Raw genomic sequence first — 18,689 nt, 5'->3', positions numbered from 1 at the left:
TAGTTTTTAGATTGGCCATCCTATGGCTAACTCAGATACTAGCAGTACTTTGAACAGCTAAGCTTGATGACACTTGTTCGACTAAAACACAACCAAGCATGATTTGTTTCGAAGACAAACTGATCATAAAACTGACAAACTAAAATCATAAAGTACAAAATGAAATTCCCTATTATACCTTAATTCATAATTTCATATTCATTTCTTCTCAGTAAAATAAGGAATGCATTCTCAATTATTAGTTTGCTGCTTGATTGCGCTGGAATGTTTTGTAGTTGTAAGATTAGCAATGGTGTCAACAGGGATATACTTGCCAATCAAAGACTTTTGTATAAATGTGTTCGAAATTTAATAGACAGGCTGTTTAGTTGGAAATTTTATTAAAATACCATTTAAAATTTTACAGGTAATAAAGACATCTCAAATTGACATCATGTGAAAGACATCATTTTCAATAACAATGTTTGGGATGTGTTTACTTGTTTTGTACTAACATTAGTTGTATAACTTTAATAAAAGATAATTCGTATATTTGATGTTAGGAAAAAAAACAGTTATTGACTAGAGAACCATAAAATATTATCTAATGCTCACTGGTATCAAAACATTATATGAGCGACTTGGGTTGTGCTTTGGTAAATAATGACGTACTACCAATGTAGCAGGGTTTGGTATAAGGAGTACTTTTACTGTCTTGCTATATAAGCTATCTTTTATAGCGACACAGTAGAGTGTCCGCCTGATTTGGAACCGGGAGGTCCCTGGTTTAATCCTCACTGTGGGCTGGGATTTTTTAGACTGGGTTAAATTGGGCGCCTAACGTGGGACAGTAGGAAATTTGTTGAAGAATTTGCAAATGGAGAGGGAGTGTGTAGCAGGGTTGGGTTAAAGGACAATTTACACTGTGTTGCTATATAAGCTAGCTTTTATAGCGACCCGATAGAGTGTCCACCTGATATGGAACCAGGAAAGCCTGGGTTCAATCCCCATTATGATTGGGGATTTTTTTTTGGCTGGGTTACACCAATAAATAATTATACGACTTATTAATAAGTTATATGTGATTGACGCAACGCCGCAGTTTTGAATCAACATAATGCATACTGCTGCATAGTTTTACAACCATCAAGCACATATTAGGTCATGGGTTCTAACAATTTTATTTTGAATCTCACAAAAGCAAATTATTCTTTCATATACTTGCCTCATTCATCTACGCCTATTCATGTAGAATTAACTTTCTAATCAAAGTGTCTTTTGAGCTGATTGAATTTATTATGATTGAAAACAATCTTTTCTTTCAATATTTGATCAACTTGCATATATTTTTTAAGTTATATAATCAGGCATATATGAACCTGTAAGCTGTGAAAGTTTGGTGCATAGCAGCCTTTCATGTTTAATATCAGATGGTCCTACAGAACGGCTGTTAAATCATGGGCGCCTACTCTATTTGATGATGCATTAATAAATGCTACTTCCAGAGTGGCGTTAAAGACCATATGTTTTGAAAATTCACATATAAATCTACAGGGTGAGTACGTGTAGGTTTTATATATATATATCAACATTTTTTGCATGATTTAAAAATCTGGCAATGTTGTGTGATTCAGTGGACATGAATTCATTCACAGATCTATGTGGAACTTGAGGATCTTTATAAGTTGTTGGAAGGTGTAAGTTTGAAAGGCATATCGCTGTCTTTTGCCTGTGGGATGAGCAAATGTACAGAGAATAAATTGCCTATGAATAACCTATACCCTGCTCTTAAAAAGTCTAAGTTTATTGCAGATTTACTCCCCTTTGATGAGACAGCTATTGAAATACCTTCTACTTTTATGCCTGTAATATGTCTCTTTAACTATTTCAGGGCTGGAACCGAATTTAAAAGGCCTTTGCAAACAGTTTGGACCCTGATCAGACGCCACAAAACGTGGTGTCTGATCAGGATCCAAACTGTTTGCTATTCTGATAGTGTTCTTTAAAAAAATTTGAAGAAAATGCTAATTTTAGAAATTCAGCAGACAACATTTTAGCAGATGACAAATTTCCCAGCATGCAAAGGGTTAACTGCCTGTTAAGTGCTGTATGTTGGCATGATAGCTTCTGTGGTAAATGTCACATTACTGTAAGATGTCAACCACTGTCATAACTGGTCTGAATATGTAAACAAATGTGGGTATTAACGTTGTCAATGCACTTCTTCGTTGCTATGTAGTTAGGAATTCTCTGGAGAGATTTGGGATTGAATATGAAGAATGAATGAGCGAGGTACATGTACGACCATGGGAAAGTGGCTCTTTTAAGATTAAAGACATGATTTAAATCAGGACTTTTTCATAACATGCAAGGGTTTATCATATTTCACATACACATGTATCAGAGCAAGATCAGATAACTGTGTGGTACTATGATTCTTGTAATGGCTTTCAGGCAATTACATCAGTTATCTATGTTATAATGTGTAACTAAGTGAGAAAATTGATGGAAACACACTGTCCACACTTTATGAGATGGGAGAGCATATAGATTTATCATTGTCTGTCTGTCTGTCTGTCCATCCGTCTGTCTTTCCATAGACACAAATTTGCATCCTACACAGTTCTCCTCCACTTGTCAACCACTTGGTCCTTATGATATGATTTAGTTCAATTTGCATAAACTAAATGAAGAACAAGTGCTGTTTTTACTCAAAGTTTTCAGACACTCACATTTTTTGGACAACCTTGTTTTTTAGCAAAAATACTTATTTCACGTAACTATAAATATTTCGGACATACAGGTTTTGATCCATTACAAATGACACTTAATATTCTGACAGTTTATTCACATTGCTATTTAACCAGAATTTTGCCCTATATTGCGCTTTTTTACTTACCCTTTCATCATTGCGTTTTTACAACTGGATTAAGGTCATGAAACCTGGCAGGTGACTGCCTAATAGGGCAATGGACCATTACATATGCGTTATTGGGTAAATAACTATGTATACCTGTAATAGACAATGGTCTCACCAAATAGCTTAAAATGAAACGTATACAAAAGAAATGTATTCTATGCAGCGTGGTTATTATACAAGCACTTGCTATTTTTTGTTGAAACAATTAACGCTTTACACATGGCTTACCCATATCCTATTGTCAAAGCAAGATGTTTAAATTGTTCCTAAGAACTTAATGTTATTACGTTAATAATTGATTTAAAGACAACAATGAAAAAATCATAATTGGATGATTCAACAAAGTAGTGGTGATAAAAGTGGATACAACAAGGACATCTGTACTGATGGTCAGTCAGTACTCCTTTACTTTTCATCGTACAACACTCAAACTTGAATGCATATTTTATGTAAGGATAGGAAATCGTGCATGTGAAATTTTCACTATCTGTTTTTTAAAATTGCTTAAACTATTCCCTTGACTTCTTCAACAGTAGAATTTGTGATAACCTTAAATAGGTATCTTTAGCCATTGATAAATGGCATAATTATCAGTTGTTATGTTGAAAAGTCTTTGCTCAGGGCAAAGTAATTTGATACAGACCTGTAGACCCATTGTCTGGTCAAAAATGCATCTTGTTAAAGTTGCTTGCTAATCATATGTCTTGCTCTGGGGTTTTAAAGGGACCTTTTCACAGATTTTGGCATGTATTGATGTTTGTCATAAAATGCTTTATATTGATAAATGTAAACATTGGATCTAAAAAGTTCCAGTAAAAAACAAGAATAAAATTAAAGAAAGAAAAAAGTCTCAGTTACCCTCAACTGGGCTCAAACCACTGACCCCTGGAGTTGAAGTCAAACGCTTAGACAACTTCCCCATCATGTAAAAGTTACTTGCTTCAGGTATTTGAGTTTGGCTCTGGGGTTTTAATTTACCCTTTACCACTTAGATACGTATTTTCACGCATGTGTAGTCCCTTAGAAAGTTACATTTAATTAAAGACCTTTATTACTAGATTCAAGTTTTTAAGGCTTCATTTCCAAACCTTAGATACTGATGAGCATCAAACAGCATGAAACCTGAACAGATTGCGAGTAACTGTTTTGGTTTTATGCTGTTTGCAAAAGACATTTTCACTATGCTTTTTATGGGGAAAAAGGTTAAGCATGCCTTAAAAGTGTCTTCCCAGATTAGCCTGTGCAGCTCGCAGAGCTTTGATCACAGATCAATATGTGTGAGAGAGTATCTTTAAACTTCATACTGGCTAGGAAAGGTTGTGATCACAGGAATATGTTGCCCATTTGGTGCAAAAAGGTACCATGTGACTTTGAAATTAGATGGCACATGGTATTTTTTGTACCAATGGGGGCGATGTGATGGAGAGCCTATTTCAATTTTCTATGGGATAGGAAATGTTCTGATTACAGAAATATGAAAGAAACAGTATCTTTAAAAATTTTATGCAGGCTTATACTGTATAATGTTATGACCATAACAATATGTGAGGGAAAGCCTATCAACACTTCTATAGCCTAGAAAATGTTGTAGACACAGAAATATGTATGAGAGTGCAAATTTAAACTTTCCAGATTCTAGGAAATGTTGTGATCAACAAATGCGAAAGAAGTCGGACCTGGGACATTTCTGATTACATTTACTGAGGTCTGGTATTGTTCCTGAAACTGTCGGTCCTCGTGTTTAAAAAAAAACACAAAACAATATGTAAAAATTTCCTTTGGCTGAAAATGAAACTAGGATTATGAAAACAAAATACGGACAGGTTCATGTTTGTTCTTAACTTCGATAGATTGTTTAACGACAGAAAAAGGATTTTACAAACCAGTCAAACTTGCTGTCTTTGATTGTGACGTAACAAACTCAAAGTGCTATTCTTGGAACCAGTCAAATATTGCACCTTGTTTCGTGACTTAAGCCGCACAACAATTTTTTTATATTTGTTGAATTAAATTTTACTTGTTTAAACACTTGTGATGATCAAATCGAAAGCTGGGAACCTCTGGACTGTCGACTGTTCCATGTCAAAAATTGATGCGAAAAGCAGCACCACCAGCGGCTGTTTCAACGATCACAAAAATCATCAAAACTTTTTTCACTTTTAATGGAAAGTTTTGTTCTTATAGAAAAAGTATAAATTAAGTTGTTATTATAAATTATATTATTTAGCATTGTTAAAAAATGTGAAATTTATAAGTATCGGACCTCATGTCCTGTAAATTTTTGGTCCTTCACATGGGTTGGTTGTTATCACAGAAATATGCATGAGAGAGCTTATTTTACCCTTTCAGTGCTGGAACCGAATTTTGAATGCCTTTGCAAACAGTTTGGATCCAGTTGAGATGCCACAGAACGTGGCGTCTGACATCAGGATCCAAACTGTTTGCTATTCTGATAGTATTATTCGAAAAAAACAAAGACAATGCTAATTTTAGAAATTCAGCAGACAACATTTTAGCAGACGACAAATTTCCCAGCGTGCAAAGGGTTAAACTTCCTACGGGCTAGGAATGGTTGTGATCACAGAGATATGTGAGTGAGAGTCTATTTAACCCTTTGCATGCTGGGAAATTTGTCGTCTGCTAAAATGTTGTCTGCTGAATTTATAAAATTAGCATTTTCTTCGATTTTTTTTCCAAAAAATACTATCAGAATAGCAAACAGTTTGGATCCTGATGAGATGCCACGTTCTGTGGCGTCTTATCTGGATCTAAATTGTTTGCAAAGGCCTTCAAAATTCAGTTCCAGCATTGAAAGGGTTAAACTTGCTACAAAGTAGGAAATACTGTGATCTTAGAAATATGTGAGGGAGAGCATCTTTAAACTTTCTACCAGCAAGGGTGGGCTTAATCTTGATTGATGTTTCAGAAGCGATTGACTACCCAAATTGAATTTGAAAGCCCTTTATTATGTTTGCACAAGGATTTAACTGCTGGTTGTATCAAGGATGTTTTTTGTGTGCATACACCAGGAAATATTTAAATATTGATCAAATCGTTTAGGTCTATAAAATTTAGCCAAATGAATACGTTTGACTCCGCGTGATTCAAATAATGTTCAAAAGAAGGATGTGTCATTAAACGTAAAAGTTTTAAAAGTATTAAAAGTGATGGAAATGATCTGTGTTGTAAATGAAAGTGCCCATTGAAGGAGAGATTAGAACCTAACTTTTATTGAGTTGGAAGTTTAAATGGATTGTCCATATAGTTAAGTGAATAGAGTAACATAATTTTCTTCAAAATACAAATGGAAGTTAAATTGCTGTATTTTTCTATATTTATATATATGATTGACGGTCATGTGATATTTTGAACTTAGTATAAGAAATATTGGAACAGTCTGGAAAAATGGGGCTTAATGCATGTGCATAAAGTGTCGTCCCAGATTAGCCTGTGCGGACTCAAAGGTTTCCTATCTTGTTTTCTAATCAGTTGATTTAACCGACCATTTGTGCATGAATATCAGTATAAAGTCAAAAAAGAATATGGTCTCCTTGTATAATTTTTGGCTCTAAGCAATTAAAACATTGATCTGTGCGAACGTTAGTAAACAATACAGTATGAATTTGAATTACTGTAAGCCAGCAATGGGATAAAATACACTTTCTGTACAGTCAGAAAGAAAGTTTGTAGGTGGTACTGTCAAGGTCGGTGTCTTAATTTTGTAAGTTAATCACAATTAAATTTGCGTACTCATGAATAGCATTTAAGTTATTACACAAGTGTGATTTTCCACTGTGATCTGTCAGTATGGCATTTAAATACATTTAAATACATTTTCAATAACAACCTTAAACATCAAAATGATTAAGCTTATTGTTTTTCATCCATTGTACCTAAAATACAGGTGGATAAAATTGTGTCGCCTTTTAATCAGATTAATTCTGCACGATTAAAAATGTTTTCGTGAGAAAGTTTTCACCTCATAAAGATCTCAATTTACTTAAGCGCTATGAACAGAGAAAGGTTTTAATGTTTATGAAAGTAATAAAAATAAGAATGTGACTTGTGGTGAACAATTAGTGTTTTTGAGTGTTTTCTGGATTCAATACATTACTGATGCAGCCAGATGTGGAAAACATTTAACAGAATAAGTATGTTGACTTTTTTATTTTTGCGTCTCCTTTTTCCTCATGAAAATTTGTAAGAAAAATATTTCTTAAAAAATTGGTTTTGATGGACATCAATTTATCAAAACGGAGACTGGTTGAACATTTTATTGTAAGAAACAACAATTTTATAAGACATTATGTCAAAACTTGCTATTCAAAACTTTACTGTCAGCTAATTATGCCCCCCTTCGAAGAAGAGGGGGTATATTGCTTTGCTCATGTCGGTCTGTCGGTCTGTCGGTCGGTCGGTCTGTCTGTCGGTCGGTCCGTCCACAAGGTGGTTGTCAGACGATAACTCAAGAACGCTTGTGCCTAGGATCATGAAACTTCATAGGTACATTGATCATGACTAGCAGATGACCCCTATTGATTTTGAGGTCACTAGGTCAAAGGTCAAGGTCACGGTGACACGAAATAGTAAAATGGTTTTTTTGAATGATAATTTTAGAATGCATACGCGGCCAACAGGGCACACTCTGAACAATATTACTGAAGCAACTGGTCTGTAATCCTAAATCTATAATTATCAGTCCAATGAAACTTCATCCTTTTAGTAAAATACAGTGGATCAGTAAAAATATTATCAGAATATGAGATTTTTTGTATATTTTGTATATTAAATATTGTGATAATGTTTAATTTTGTTGATTAATATAAATATAAGCAGGACAGGGGAGGTAATACACTACAGGGGAAACAAATGCAATAAGTTTAAATTTATTGTTACAGATTTGCCTCCCTTGTAATATATTTAAATTTTACCAAATGTAAGGCTAACTGCATTTTTGTAATGCATACTACTACTACTACTACTACTACTACTACTACTACTACTACTACTACTACTGCTACTACTGCTGCTGCTGCTGCTGCTACTGCTACTACTACTACTTCTTCTACTACTATTACTACTACTACTACTACTACTACTACTACTACTACTACTACTACTACTACTACTACTACTACTACTACTACTACTACTTCTACTGCTACTACTACTACTACTACTACTACTACTACTACTACTCTACTACTACTACTACTACTACTACTACTACTACTACTACTACTACTACTACTACTACTACTACTACTACTACTACTACGTCTACTACTGCTCTACTACTACTACTACTACTTCTACTACTACTACTACTACTAGCTACTACTACTACTACTACTACTACTACTACTACTTTACTACTACTACTACTACTACACTACTTCTACTACTACTACTACTACTACTACTACTACTACTACTACTACTACTACTACTACTACTACTACTACTACTAACTACGACTATTTCTTTTGCTACCACCACCACCACCACCTACAACTACTACTACTCTATGACTACTACTTCTAATACTACTACTACTACTACTACTACTACTACTACTACTACTACTACTACTACTACTACTACTACTACTACTACTACTACTACGACTACTTCTACTACTACTAACTCTACTACTTCTACTACTACTACTACTACTACTACTACTACTACTACTACTACTACTACTACTACTACTACTACTACTACTAACTACTACTACTACTATTTCTTCTGCTACCACCACCACCACCACCACACCACCACCACCACCACCACCACCACCACCACCACCACCACCACCACCACCACCACCCACATTGACAAAAAACGTATTCAGTGACAAAAAACGTATTCACACAATGGCTGCTACTACAAACTTATAGCCCATATAGGGGGGCATGCATGTTTTACCAAACAGCCCTTGTTATGGTTATAACTTTCAGTTTTAATTTAGAAATTAAGGAAAATAAATACACGTATAATGTTTTTTATCAAACCCTCACGTATACTTCACCATGATAACATGTTAAAGAGGCCTTTTCATGTTTTGGTAAATTGACAAAATTAAAATTTGTTCTTTCAGATTAGCAAATTTTCGTTTTAGTTATTATATTTGTGAGGAAACAGTAATACTGGACATTTACCACGCTCTAAAATATCCATTATATGCATCCTTTGACGATTTAAAAACCTGAAAATTATAAAGCCTTGCAACGCGAAACAATTGAATAATTTGGAGAGTTCTGTTGTTGTCGTTAAATATTCTGTGATGCTATGAGGATTACTTATATAAAGTATCAAATATATCACTCATTGTATGAGCACGGATGGCCGAATGGTCTAAGGGATAGACTTACTCCAGGGGTTAGTGGTTCGAGCCCAGTTGAGGGTACCTTTCCTTTCTGTTTTTAATTTAATTCTGTTTTTTAGCTCCACTGGCCAGAGGCCAGCGGGGCTTATGTCATGGTCCTGTGTCCGTGCGTGCGTCTGTGCGTGCGTCCGTGCGTGCGTCCGTGCGTGCGTTAACTTTTTCTTTAAACATCTTCTTCTCCTAAAGTACTGGTCCAATTCTGATGAAATTTCTCAGGAAGTTTCCTTGGGTGAACCTCTTTCAAATTTGTTCAAGTTATGCCCCTGGGGTCAAATTTGACCCCGCCCCGGGGGTCACAAAATTGAAAATTTGCTTATATACGGCCTATTTTGTGAAAACTTTCAAAATCTTCTCGTCCATAACCATTGGGCCTACGGCTATCAAATTTGGTATGTAGAGAAATCTAATAGTCCTCTACCAAATTTCTTCAAATTATGTCTCTGGGGTCAAATTTGACCCTGCCCCGGGGGTCACAAAATTGAATATATGCTTACATAAGGCCTATTTTGTGAATACTTTCAAAATCTTCTCGTCCATAACCATTGGGCCTAGGTCTATCAAATTTGGTATGTAGACACATCTTATAGTCCTCTACCAAATTTCTTCAAATTATGCCCCTGGGGTCAAATTTGACCCAGCCCCGGGGGTCACACAATTGAACAAATGCTTATATACTACCTATTTTGTTAAAACTTTCAAAATATTCTTGTCCATAACCATTGGGCCTAGGGCTATCACATTTGGTATGTAGAGACATCTAATAGTCCTCTTCCGAATTTCTTCAAATTATGCCCCTGGGGTCAAATTTGACCCTGCCCCAGGGGTCACAAAATTGAACATATGCTTAAATAAGGCCTATTTTGTGAAAACTTTCAAAATCTTCTCGTCTATAACCATTGTGCCTAGGTCTATCAAATTTGGTATGTAGAGACATCTAATAGTCCTCTACCAAATTTCTTCAAATTATGCCCCTGGGGTCAAATTTGACCCTGCCCCGGGGGTCACAAAATTGAATATATGCTTATATAAGGCCTACTGTGTGAAAACTTTCAAAATTTTCTCATCCATAACCATTGGGCCTAGGGCTATCAAATTAGGTATGTAGAGGCATCTAATAGTCCTCGACCAAATTTCTCAAAATTATGTCCCTGGGGTCAAATTTGACCCTGCCCCGGGGGTCACAAAATTGAACATATGCTTATATAAGGCCTATTTTGTGAAAACTTTCAAAATCTTCTCGTCCATAACCATTGGGCCTAGGGCTATCAAATTTGTTATGTAGAGACATCTAATATTCCTCTACCAACTTTCTTCAAATTATGCCCTTGGGATCAGATTTGACCCTGCCCCGGGGGTCACAAAATTGAACATATGCTTATATAAGGCCTATTTTGTGAAAACTTTCAAAATCTTCTCGTCTATAACCATTGGGCCTAGGGCTAATAAATTTGGTATGTTAAGACATCTAATAGTCCTCTACCAAATTTCTTCCAATTATGCCCCTGGGGTCAAATTTGACCCTGCCTGGGGGTCACAAAATTGAACATATGCTTATATAGGGTCTATTTTGTGAAAACTTTACAAATCTTTTTGTCCATAACCATTGGGCCTAGGGCTACCAAATTTGGTATGTAGTGACATCTTAAAGTCCTCTACCAAATTTCTTCAAATTATGCCCCTGGGGTCAAATTTGACCCTGCCCCGGGGGTCACAAAATTGAACATATGCTTATATAAGGCCTATTTTGTGAAAACTTTCAAAATCTTCTCGTCCATAACCATTGGGCCTAGGGCTATCAAATTTGTTATGTAGAGACATCTAATATTCCTCTACCAAATTTCATCAATTATGCCCCTGGGATCAGATTTGACCCTGCCCCCAGGGGTCACAAATTGAACATATGCTTATATAAGGCCTATTTTGTGAAAACTTTCAAAATCTTCTCGTCTATAACAATTGGGCCTAGGGCTAATAAATTTGGTATATAAAGACATCTAATAGTCCTCTACCAAATTTCTTCCAATTATGCCCCTGGGGTCAAATTTGACCCTGCCTGGGGGTCACAAAATTGAACATATGCTTATATAGGGTCTATTTTGTGAAAACTTTACAAATCTTTTTGTCCATAACCATTGGGCTAGGGCTACCAAATTTGGTATGTAGTGACATCTTAAAGTCCTCTACCAAGTTTTTATGTCCCCCACTATAGTAGTGGGGGACATATTGTTTTTGCCCTGTCTGTTGGTTGGTTGGTCTGTTGGTTGGTTGGTTGGTCTTTTGGTTGGTTTGCGCCAACTTTAACATTTTGCAATAACTTTTGCTATATTGAAGATAGCAACTTCATATTTGGCATGCATGTGTATCTCATGAAGCTGCACATTTTGAGAGGTGAAAGGTCAAGGTCAAGGTCATCCTTCAAGGTCAGAGGTCAAATATATGTGGCAAAAATCGCTCATTTTATGAATTCTTTTGCAATATTGAAGATAGCAACTTCATATTTGGCATGCATGTGTATCTCATGAAGCTGCACAATTTGAGAGGTGAAAGGTCAAGGTCAAGGTCATCCTTCAAGGTCAGAGGTCAAATATATGTGGCAAAATTCGCTCATTTTATGAATTCTTTTGCAATATTGAAGATAGCAACTTCATATTTGGCATGCATGTGTATCTCATGGAGCTGCACATTTTGAGTGGTAAAAGGTCAAGGTTCAAGGTCATCCTTCAAGGTCAGAGGTCAAATATATGTGGCCCAAATCGCTTATTTTATGAATACTTTTGCAATATTGAAGATAGCAACTTGATATTTGGCATGCATGTGTATCTCATGGATCTGCACATTTTGAGTGGTGAAAGGTCAAGGTCAAGGTCATCCTTCAAGGTCAGAGGTCAAATATATGTGGCCCAAATCGCTTATTTTATGAATACTTTTGCAATATTGAAGATAGCAACTTGATATTTGGCATGCATGTGTATCTCATGGAGCTGCACATTTTGAGTGGTGAAAGGTCAAGGTCAAGGTCATCCTTCAAGGTCAAATATATGGGTCAAAATTGCTCATGTAATGTCACTTCTGCAGTATTGAAGCTAGCAATTTTATATTTGAAATGCATGTGTATCTCAAGGAGCTGCACATTTTGAGTGGTGAAGGGTCAAGGTTAAGGCCATCCTTCAAGGTCAAATGTCATATAGGGGGACATTGTGTTTCACAAACACATCTTGTTTCAAATTATGCCCCTGGGGTCAAGTTTGACCCTGCCCCGGGGGTCACAAAATTGAACATATGCTTATATAAGGCCTATTTTGTGAAAACTTTCAAAATCCTTTTTGTCCATAACTGTATGGCATAGGGCTACCACATTTGGTATGTAGAGACATGTATTAGTTCTCTTCTTAGTTTGTTTCAAATTATGCCCCAGGGGTCAAATTTGAAACTGCCCCGGGGGTCACAAAATTGAATATATGCTTTAAAAGGGCTTATTTTGTGAAAACTTTAAAATCTACTTGTCCATAACCATTGGTCTAGGGCTACCAAATTTGGTATGTAGTGACATCTTAAAGTCCTCTACCAAATTTCTTCAAATTATGCCCCTGGGGTCATTTTGACCCTGCCCTGGGGGTCACAAAATTGAACATACGCTTATATAATGCCTATTTTGTGAAAACTTGAAAAAAATTCTTGTCCATAACCATTAGGCTTAGGGCTATACAATTTGGTATGTAGTGACATTGTATAGTCCTCCACTTAGTTTGTTCAAATTATGCCCCAGGAGTCAAATTTGACCCTGCCCTGGGGGCCACAAAATCGATTATATGCTTATATAGTGCCTATTTTGTGAAAACTGTAAAAAATTATTGTGCTTAACCATATGGCATAGGGCTACCAAATTTGGTATGTAGTGACATCTAATAGTTCTCTACCAAGTTTGTTCAAATTATGCCCCTTGGTTCAAATTTGACTCGCCCAGGGGGGGGGGGGGGTCACAAAACTGAACATACGCTTTATATGGGGCCTATTTGTGAAAACTTTAAAATTCTTTGTGTCCATTACCATTGGACCTAGGGCTACCAAATTTGGTATGTAGTGACATCTAATAAACCTCTACCAAATTTGTTCAAATAATGCCTCTGGGGTCAACTTTGACCCTGCCCTGGGGGGGTCACAAAATTGAATAAAAACTTATAAAGTGCCTATTTGTGAAATCTTTAACATCTTCTTGTCGAAAACCATTCAGACTATGGCTACCAAATTTGGTATGCAGTAACATCTTATAGTCCTCTACCAAGTTTGTTCAAATTATGCCCTTTGGGTCAAATTTGAGCCTGACCCGCAGGTCATAAAATTGAAGATTAATTACACTTATAATCTTGCTTATTTGTGAAAACTTTAAAAATATTCTTGTCCTTAAATCTGGGACCTAGGGCTACCATATTTGTATGTACATGTAGTGAGATATAGTAGTCCCTCTACAAAGTTTGCCTCAAAGTATTCCCCTGGGGTTAAATTCTGACCAAGCCCAGGGGGTCACCAAAAGTGTACCTGTGCTTAAATAGGGCCTATATTTAAGTATTTGTAATGCAGAGAATATTGTTTCAGCCTTTTTTCAGCAGTGGAGCGATACAGGGCCATCATGGCCCTCTTGTATTTTTACTGTTGCTTTTTTAGATCCAATGTTTACGTTTATCAATTATATACCATTAAATAACAAACTTCAATACATGTCAACATCTGTGAAAAGGCCACTTTAAATTTCCATACCGGTACAACCTGTATATGCTAATATGTTGTGACGCTATAACGCAGTAACTATCCTGCCCAAGCTAATTTTCGGGTAAACATGTAGTAAATATTGACTCCTAACAGAAGAATATCAACCCTCGGGCTTCGATCTCAGCTTCAATCTCGTGAGAGATGGCTCTCCTTGGTATGCACTATTACAATAACCTCCTATGGTTTTTGAGCGGCGGCATGCAATATATAAGTCTTATTCTATGTGTTGCCAGCGTATCTCCAGAACAGCCTGCACATTCACGTATAGTCTGGTTTGGATCAACCCTGAACCCGCGTGCCATTATGGCTGACAGGATAATAATTCTCCATTGCGGGCACGAGCTCATTTTGGAATGACTGGCTCATTGATATAATCTCCCCTGCCCAAAATTTGTTCTAAAATTGGAACGGTTTGGAAACTGTTCTAGAACATCAAGAACAGTTCTAGAATGTTCCATATTTGCCTTCTAGAACATATGTTCTGGAATTGTTCCAAAACAGTTTTCTAGAATAAATTAAGAACATTTGTGGAACATGGCTTAAACTGTTCTGAATAATATTCAAGAACATTTTTAGAACATTTCAAGGACAAAATAAGTTCAAGAAATTTCTAAAAATGTTCTAAAATGTAGTTTTAGAACACATTTAGAACTAGTTCTACAAAAGTTCTAATGGGGAATAAGAACACAAAGGACAGGTCTAGAAACAAGGCCTACATTTTTTCTACAATTGTTCTACATATTTAAAATAAACTATTTCAGACAATTATCATTTGACTTCAAATTCAAATTTGTAAGTTCTACAAAAGTTCTAATGGGGAATAAGAACACATATAGAACAGGCCTAGAACCAAGGTCTACAATTATTCTACATATTACCTCCCTGTATGTTAGAGCAATTTCCTCCCTTTAAAATGGTCTTTCATATATTAATTATACTTATTGTTTATAATACATAATATTGATGTCAACAATACTATACTTATTTTCTTATTCTGTAACTTTTTGAAGTATATTGTTGTAGTTTAATACAGTTTATATATTTTCTTATATAAACTTTATTTAATAATGTAAGGTAATTAGGTTAATTCTGATGAACAGTTCACTTGGAACTATGTTTTAGAACAGTTCGGAAGGCTTGCTTCAAATAAGTCTGGAACAAACGTTCTAGAACAGTTCTGAAAATGTCCTTGAACAGTTCTATAATCATAATGTAAAATGTTCTAAGATTATTAAAGGGGCCTTTTCACAGATTTTGGCATTTTTTAACTTATTCATTAAATGCTTTATATTGATAAATGTAAACATTGGATCGTAAAAGCTCCAGTAAAAAATCAAGAATAAAATTAAAAAAAGGAAAAGAACATTGCCCGGAGCAGGTTTCGAACCAGTGACCCCTGGAGTCCTGCCAGAGTCCTGAAGTAAAAACGCTTTAGCCTACTGAGCTATTCCGCCAAGTACACATACTTGTCGTATTTTATACCTTATATAAGCAATCTTCGTAGTTTCACAAAATTTAACGACAAAAACAGAACTCTCCAAATTATTCAATCGTTTCGCGTTGCAACGCTTTATAATTTTTAGGTTTTAAAATCGTCAAAAGATGCATATAATGGCTATATTAGACCATGGTAAATGTTCAGTATTACTGTTTCCTCACAAATATCATAACCAAAACGAAAATTTGCGAATCTGAAACAACTTTTTTCAATTTTGTCAATTTACCAAAGCGTGAAAAGATCCCTTTAAGGAACAGTTGCTGAACGTTAAATGATATTTTTTTTAAAACAATTGTTCTAAAACAGTTCTGGAAATTTATACAAGAACAATTCTGGAATAGTTCTGAAACAATGGTTCAAGAATTGTTCTAGAAAAAAACCTTCAGAACTGTTTTAGAACAATTGTTCTAGAAATTATTCTCATTTAACGTTCAACAACTGTTCTAAAATAATTCTAGAACATTTTAAAGATGATTCCAGAACACTTCTAGTCATTTGTTTCAGTACAATAATTCTAGAAATTTTATAGAACAGTTCTAAAACATTTCGCAGGGGCTATGAGCTCTAACACTAACCTTATGATATGTATGTTTTAAGTACTGTAACTTTCCAATTCAGACTGTTTTGAAAAATGGTTATTAATTGCTTGGCTTTTTATGAGAAAACCTGAGGTATTGTCATAGCCAGCTCGTCGTCGGCATTCCAGTGTCCGCCGTCCTCGTCTTGGTAAAACCTTGACATTTGCTCTAAAATCATAGTGCTTCCACCAACATCTTTGGAACTTCATATGTAGATGCACCTGATGAGTTCTACACACCACACCCATTTTTGGGTCTTTGGGATAATAGGTCAGAGGTCAAGGTTGCTGTGACCTCTAAAAAAATAAAAAATTCTGACAAGCTTTCATTTTTTCAGCTGAGTGTTGGCACCCCCGTTATGCGGTACTCTTGTTCAAATAAATTATCTTATTATGGGTGAAGGAGCAAAGCAAAAATACAGATGGAAGAAGACAACTATATACATATTCAATACCTTTACAATATTGTGATGCTCACAAAAAACATGTTATAGGTTCCCATCAGGAATCATAATTTTTTTTTTCCAGCATTGTGTAATGCATTGTGCGTCTTGTATCATACATGTTTCACTGTCCGCTCGTTACCACACTCAAGCCACGTTGTTCATCCAATCTTGATGGAAACATGGATAGAATATTTGTCTTGTCAATATCTAGGTGTAGATTAAATACTGGTCACTTGTGTCCCTTTGCTAGGTCACCATGTCAAATCTTGGACAAAACATTCACCCACTCTAGAGATACATTTCTGAATCTTGGTGAAAAAAATGGTCATCTTGACAATATCAACGCCAAATTGGAATCTAGGTCAAGTGTGTCAATTAACTAGGTCAGTTGGTCATTTGTTTAAAAAGCATACCTTGATAATGCCATATTTATGTCTCAATCTGAATGAAACTTGGTCAGAATGTGTATCTTGACATTCTACCAATGCATTGAGTAAATCTTTGTCAAGTGGGCTTTGAACACTTTCCCACTCCGAGGCAAAGAAAAAATTACTATGTGCAAACAGCATAAACCAGAACAGCCTGCGAGTAACACTCATCAGTATCTAAGGGAAGTTTGAAATGAGGCCTTTAAAACTTGAATCTAGTAAGAAAGGTCTTCGATTAAATATAAATTTCTAAGAAACTACAAACACATCAAAATACGTATCTAAGTGGAAAAGGGTTAACTAGATCACCAAGTTGTAACGGATATGGTTTCGGCCTAGTGACCAGGACCCAGTTGTTCGTACACTAGGTTATTTTAACCCCTTGGTTAGCGCTAACCGCGGGTTAAAGTTATCCAAGCTGGGTAACTAACCAGGCTGGATAAATGCGTTGCTGGAAATATTTACCCAGGCTGGATAACTATCCATGTTGGGTAAATTTATCCACTGGTTAACTTTCACACATATCCCATAATCCATTGTAAAAGCAATATGGCCGACATGTTGTCAAGCTATAAATAGGACAGCATATTCTGGAAAAAGATTTAATAACATTATAAAATCGTAAATTTTAAATCAGTTATATCCAATCCATTAAAATATTTATAGATCATTGAAACAAGTAAGTATTTTATGTATTGTATTTGGCATTTTTCGTGATTCTGTAAATAATTGCGAATGAAAACGTGTATAATTAACCTTTAACGCGATCATGAGTGTAAAGAAAGCGAATTATTTCGAACTTGCCATTTGTAAACGTTAAAGCAAGCATGGTATATAAGCATGAAATGCTTTGTAGTAGTTTCGATATTTTTCGCCATTTAAATTACAAATTCTTTTAACATTTTCATTTGAACCGATATCGATTCCGCATTTCATCATCATATAACACAACATTCAAAGAATTTTGGCGATTCTTACGTGGATTACGATACAAATAAAATTTGGCTATTTTTTTGTTTACATGGATAAATTTTAACCAACCTTTAGACCAGGGTTAAATTTACCCAGACAAAATTTAACCAACATGATGCAACAACACTTAACCAAAAAATTAACCCCTGGTTAAATTCATCCGACATTTATCCCAGGGTTAAAATTTACCCAAGTTTCAACAACTGGTTCCAGGAGGCAACGGGTTGATCCCAACTCGGGGAGCTTTCTTAAGTTCACCCCCAGAGACACCAAGAACTAAAAATTCAAATGTTAAAATGTCCAAAAACTGAAGGGAACTAACATTAATCTGTCCTACAGATAGCGATGGAGAGGAAGCATTTCCAGAGGAAGATCCAGAGCTCATGTGGAACTTGCACAAGGTTGTGTTGGGGAAAGGGCGTTTGCTATATAAGACTGCTGGGAAAACTTGTCTTTAAATGCATGTGCATAATGAAACTCTCCCTTAATAATATAATTTCCATTAACGTGGAATGTGTCGTCCTTGATTAGTCTGTGCAGACTGCACTGACTATCTCTGGCATAACACTTTATGCACACACATTAAACCCTGTTTCCCCAGAACGCGGCTCATATTCTTAACGTGTGGCATTGCATTGTCATAGAAAGAGGATACAATTTATTTTAAACTATTACCCTTCAGCGAAATGTTGTTTTGCAGTTCATGAATAA

At 35.7% G+C, this 18,689-nt stretch overlaps 1 protein-coding gene across 1 annotated transcript in view; it reads left to right on the top strand.

The window, feature by feature from the left end:
* LOC127861781 (rab effector MyRIP-like) overlaps positions 1–18,436 on the top strand; it is a 46,382-nt gene extending 27,946 nt beyond the window's left edge. The window contains exon 5 of the mRNA XM_052400462.1: positions 18,318–18,436. Within this exon, the coding sequence (XP_052256422.1) occupies positions 18,318–18,436 (119 nt within the window). The remainder of the gene's footprint in view (positions 1–18,317) is intronic.
* The last annotated feature ends 253 nt before the right edge of the window (positions 18,437–18,689 follow it).

Source organism: Dreissena polymorpha, chromosome 16, assembly GCF_020536995.1.
Source record: "Dreissena polymorpha isolate Duluth1 chromosome 16, UMN_Dpol_1.0, whole genome shotgun sequence".
Lineage (NCBI taxonomy): Eukaryota > Metazoa > Mollusca > Bivalvia > Myida > Dreissenidae > Dreissena > Dreissena polymorpha.
This window is presented reverse-complemented; position numbering and strand designations above follow the sequence as displayed.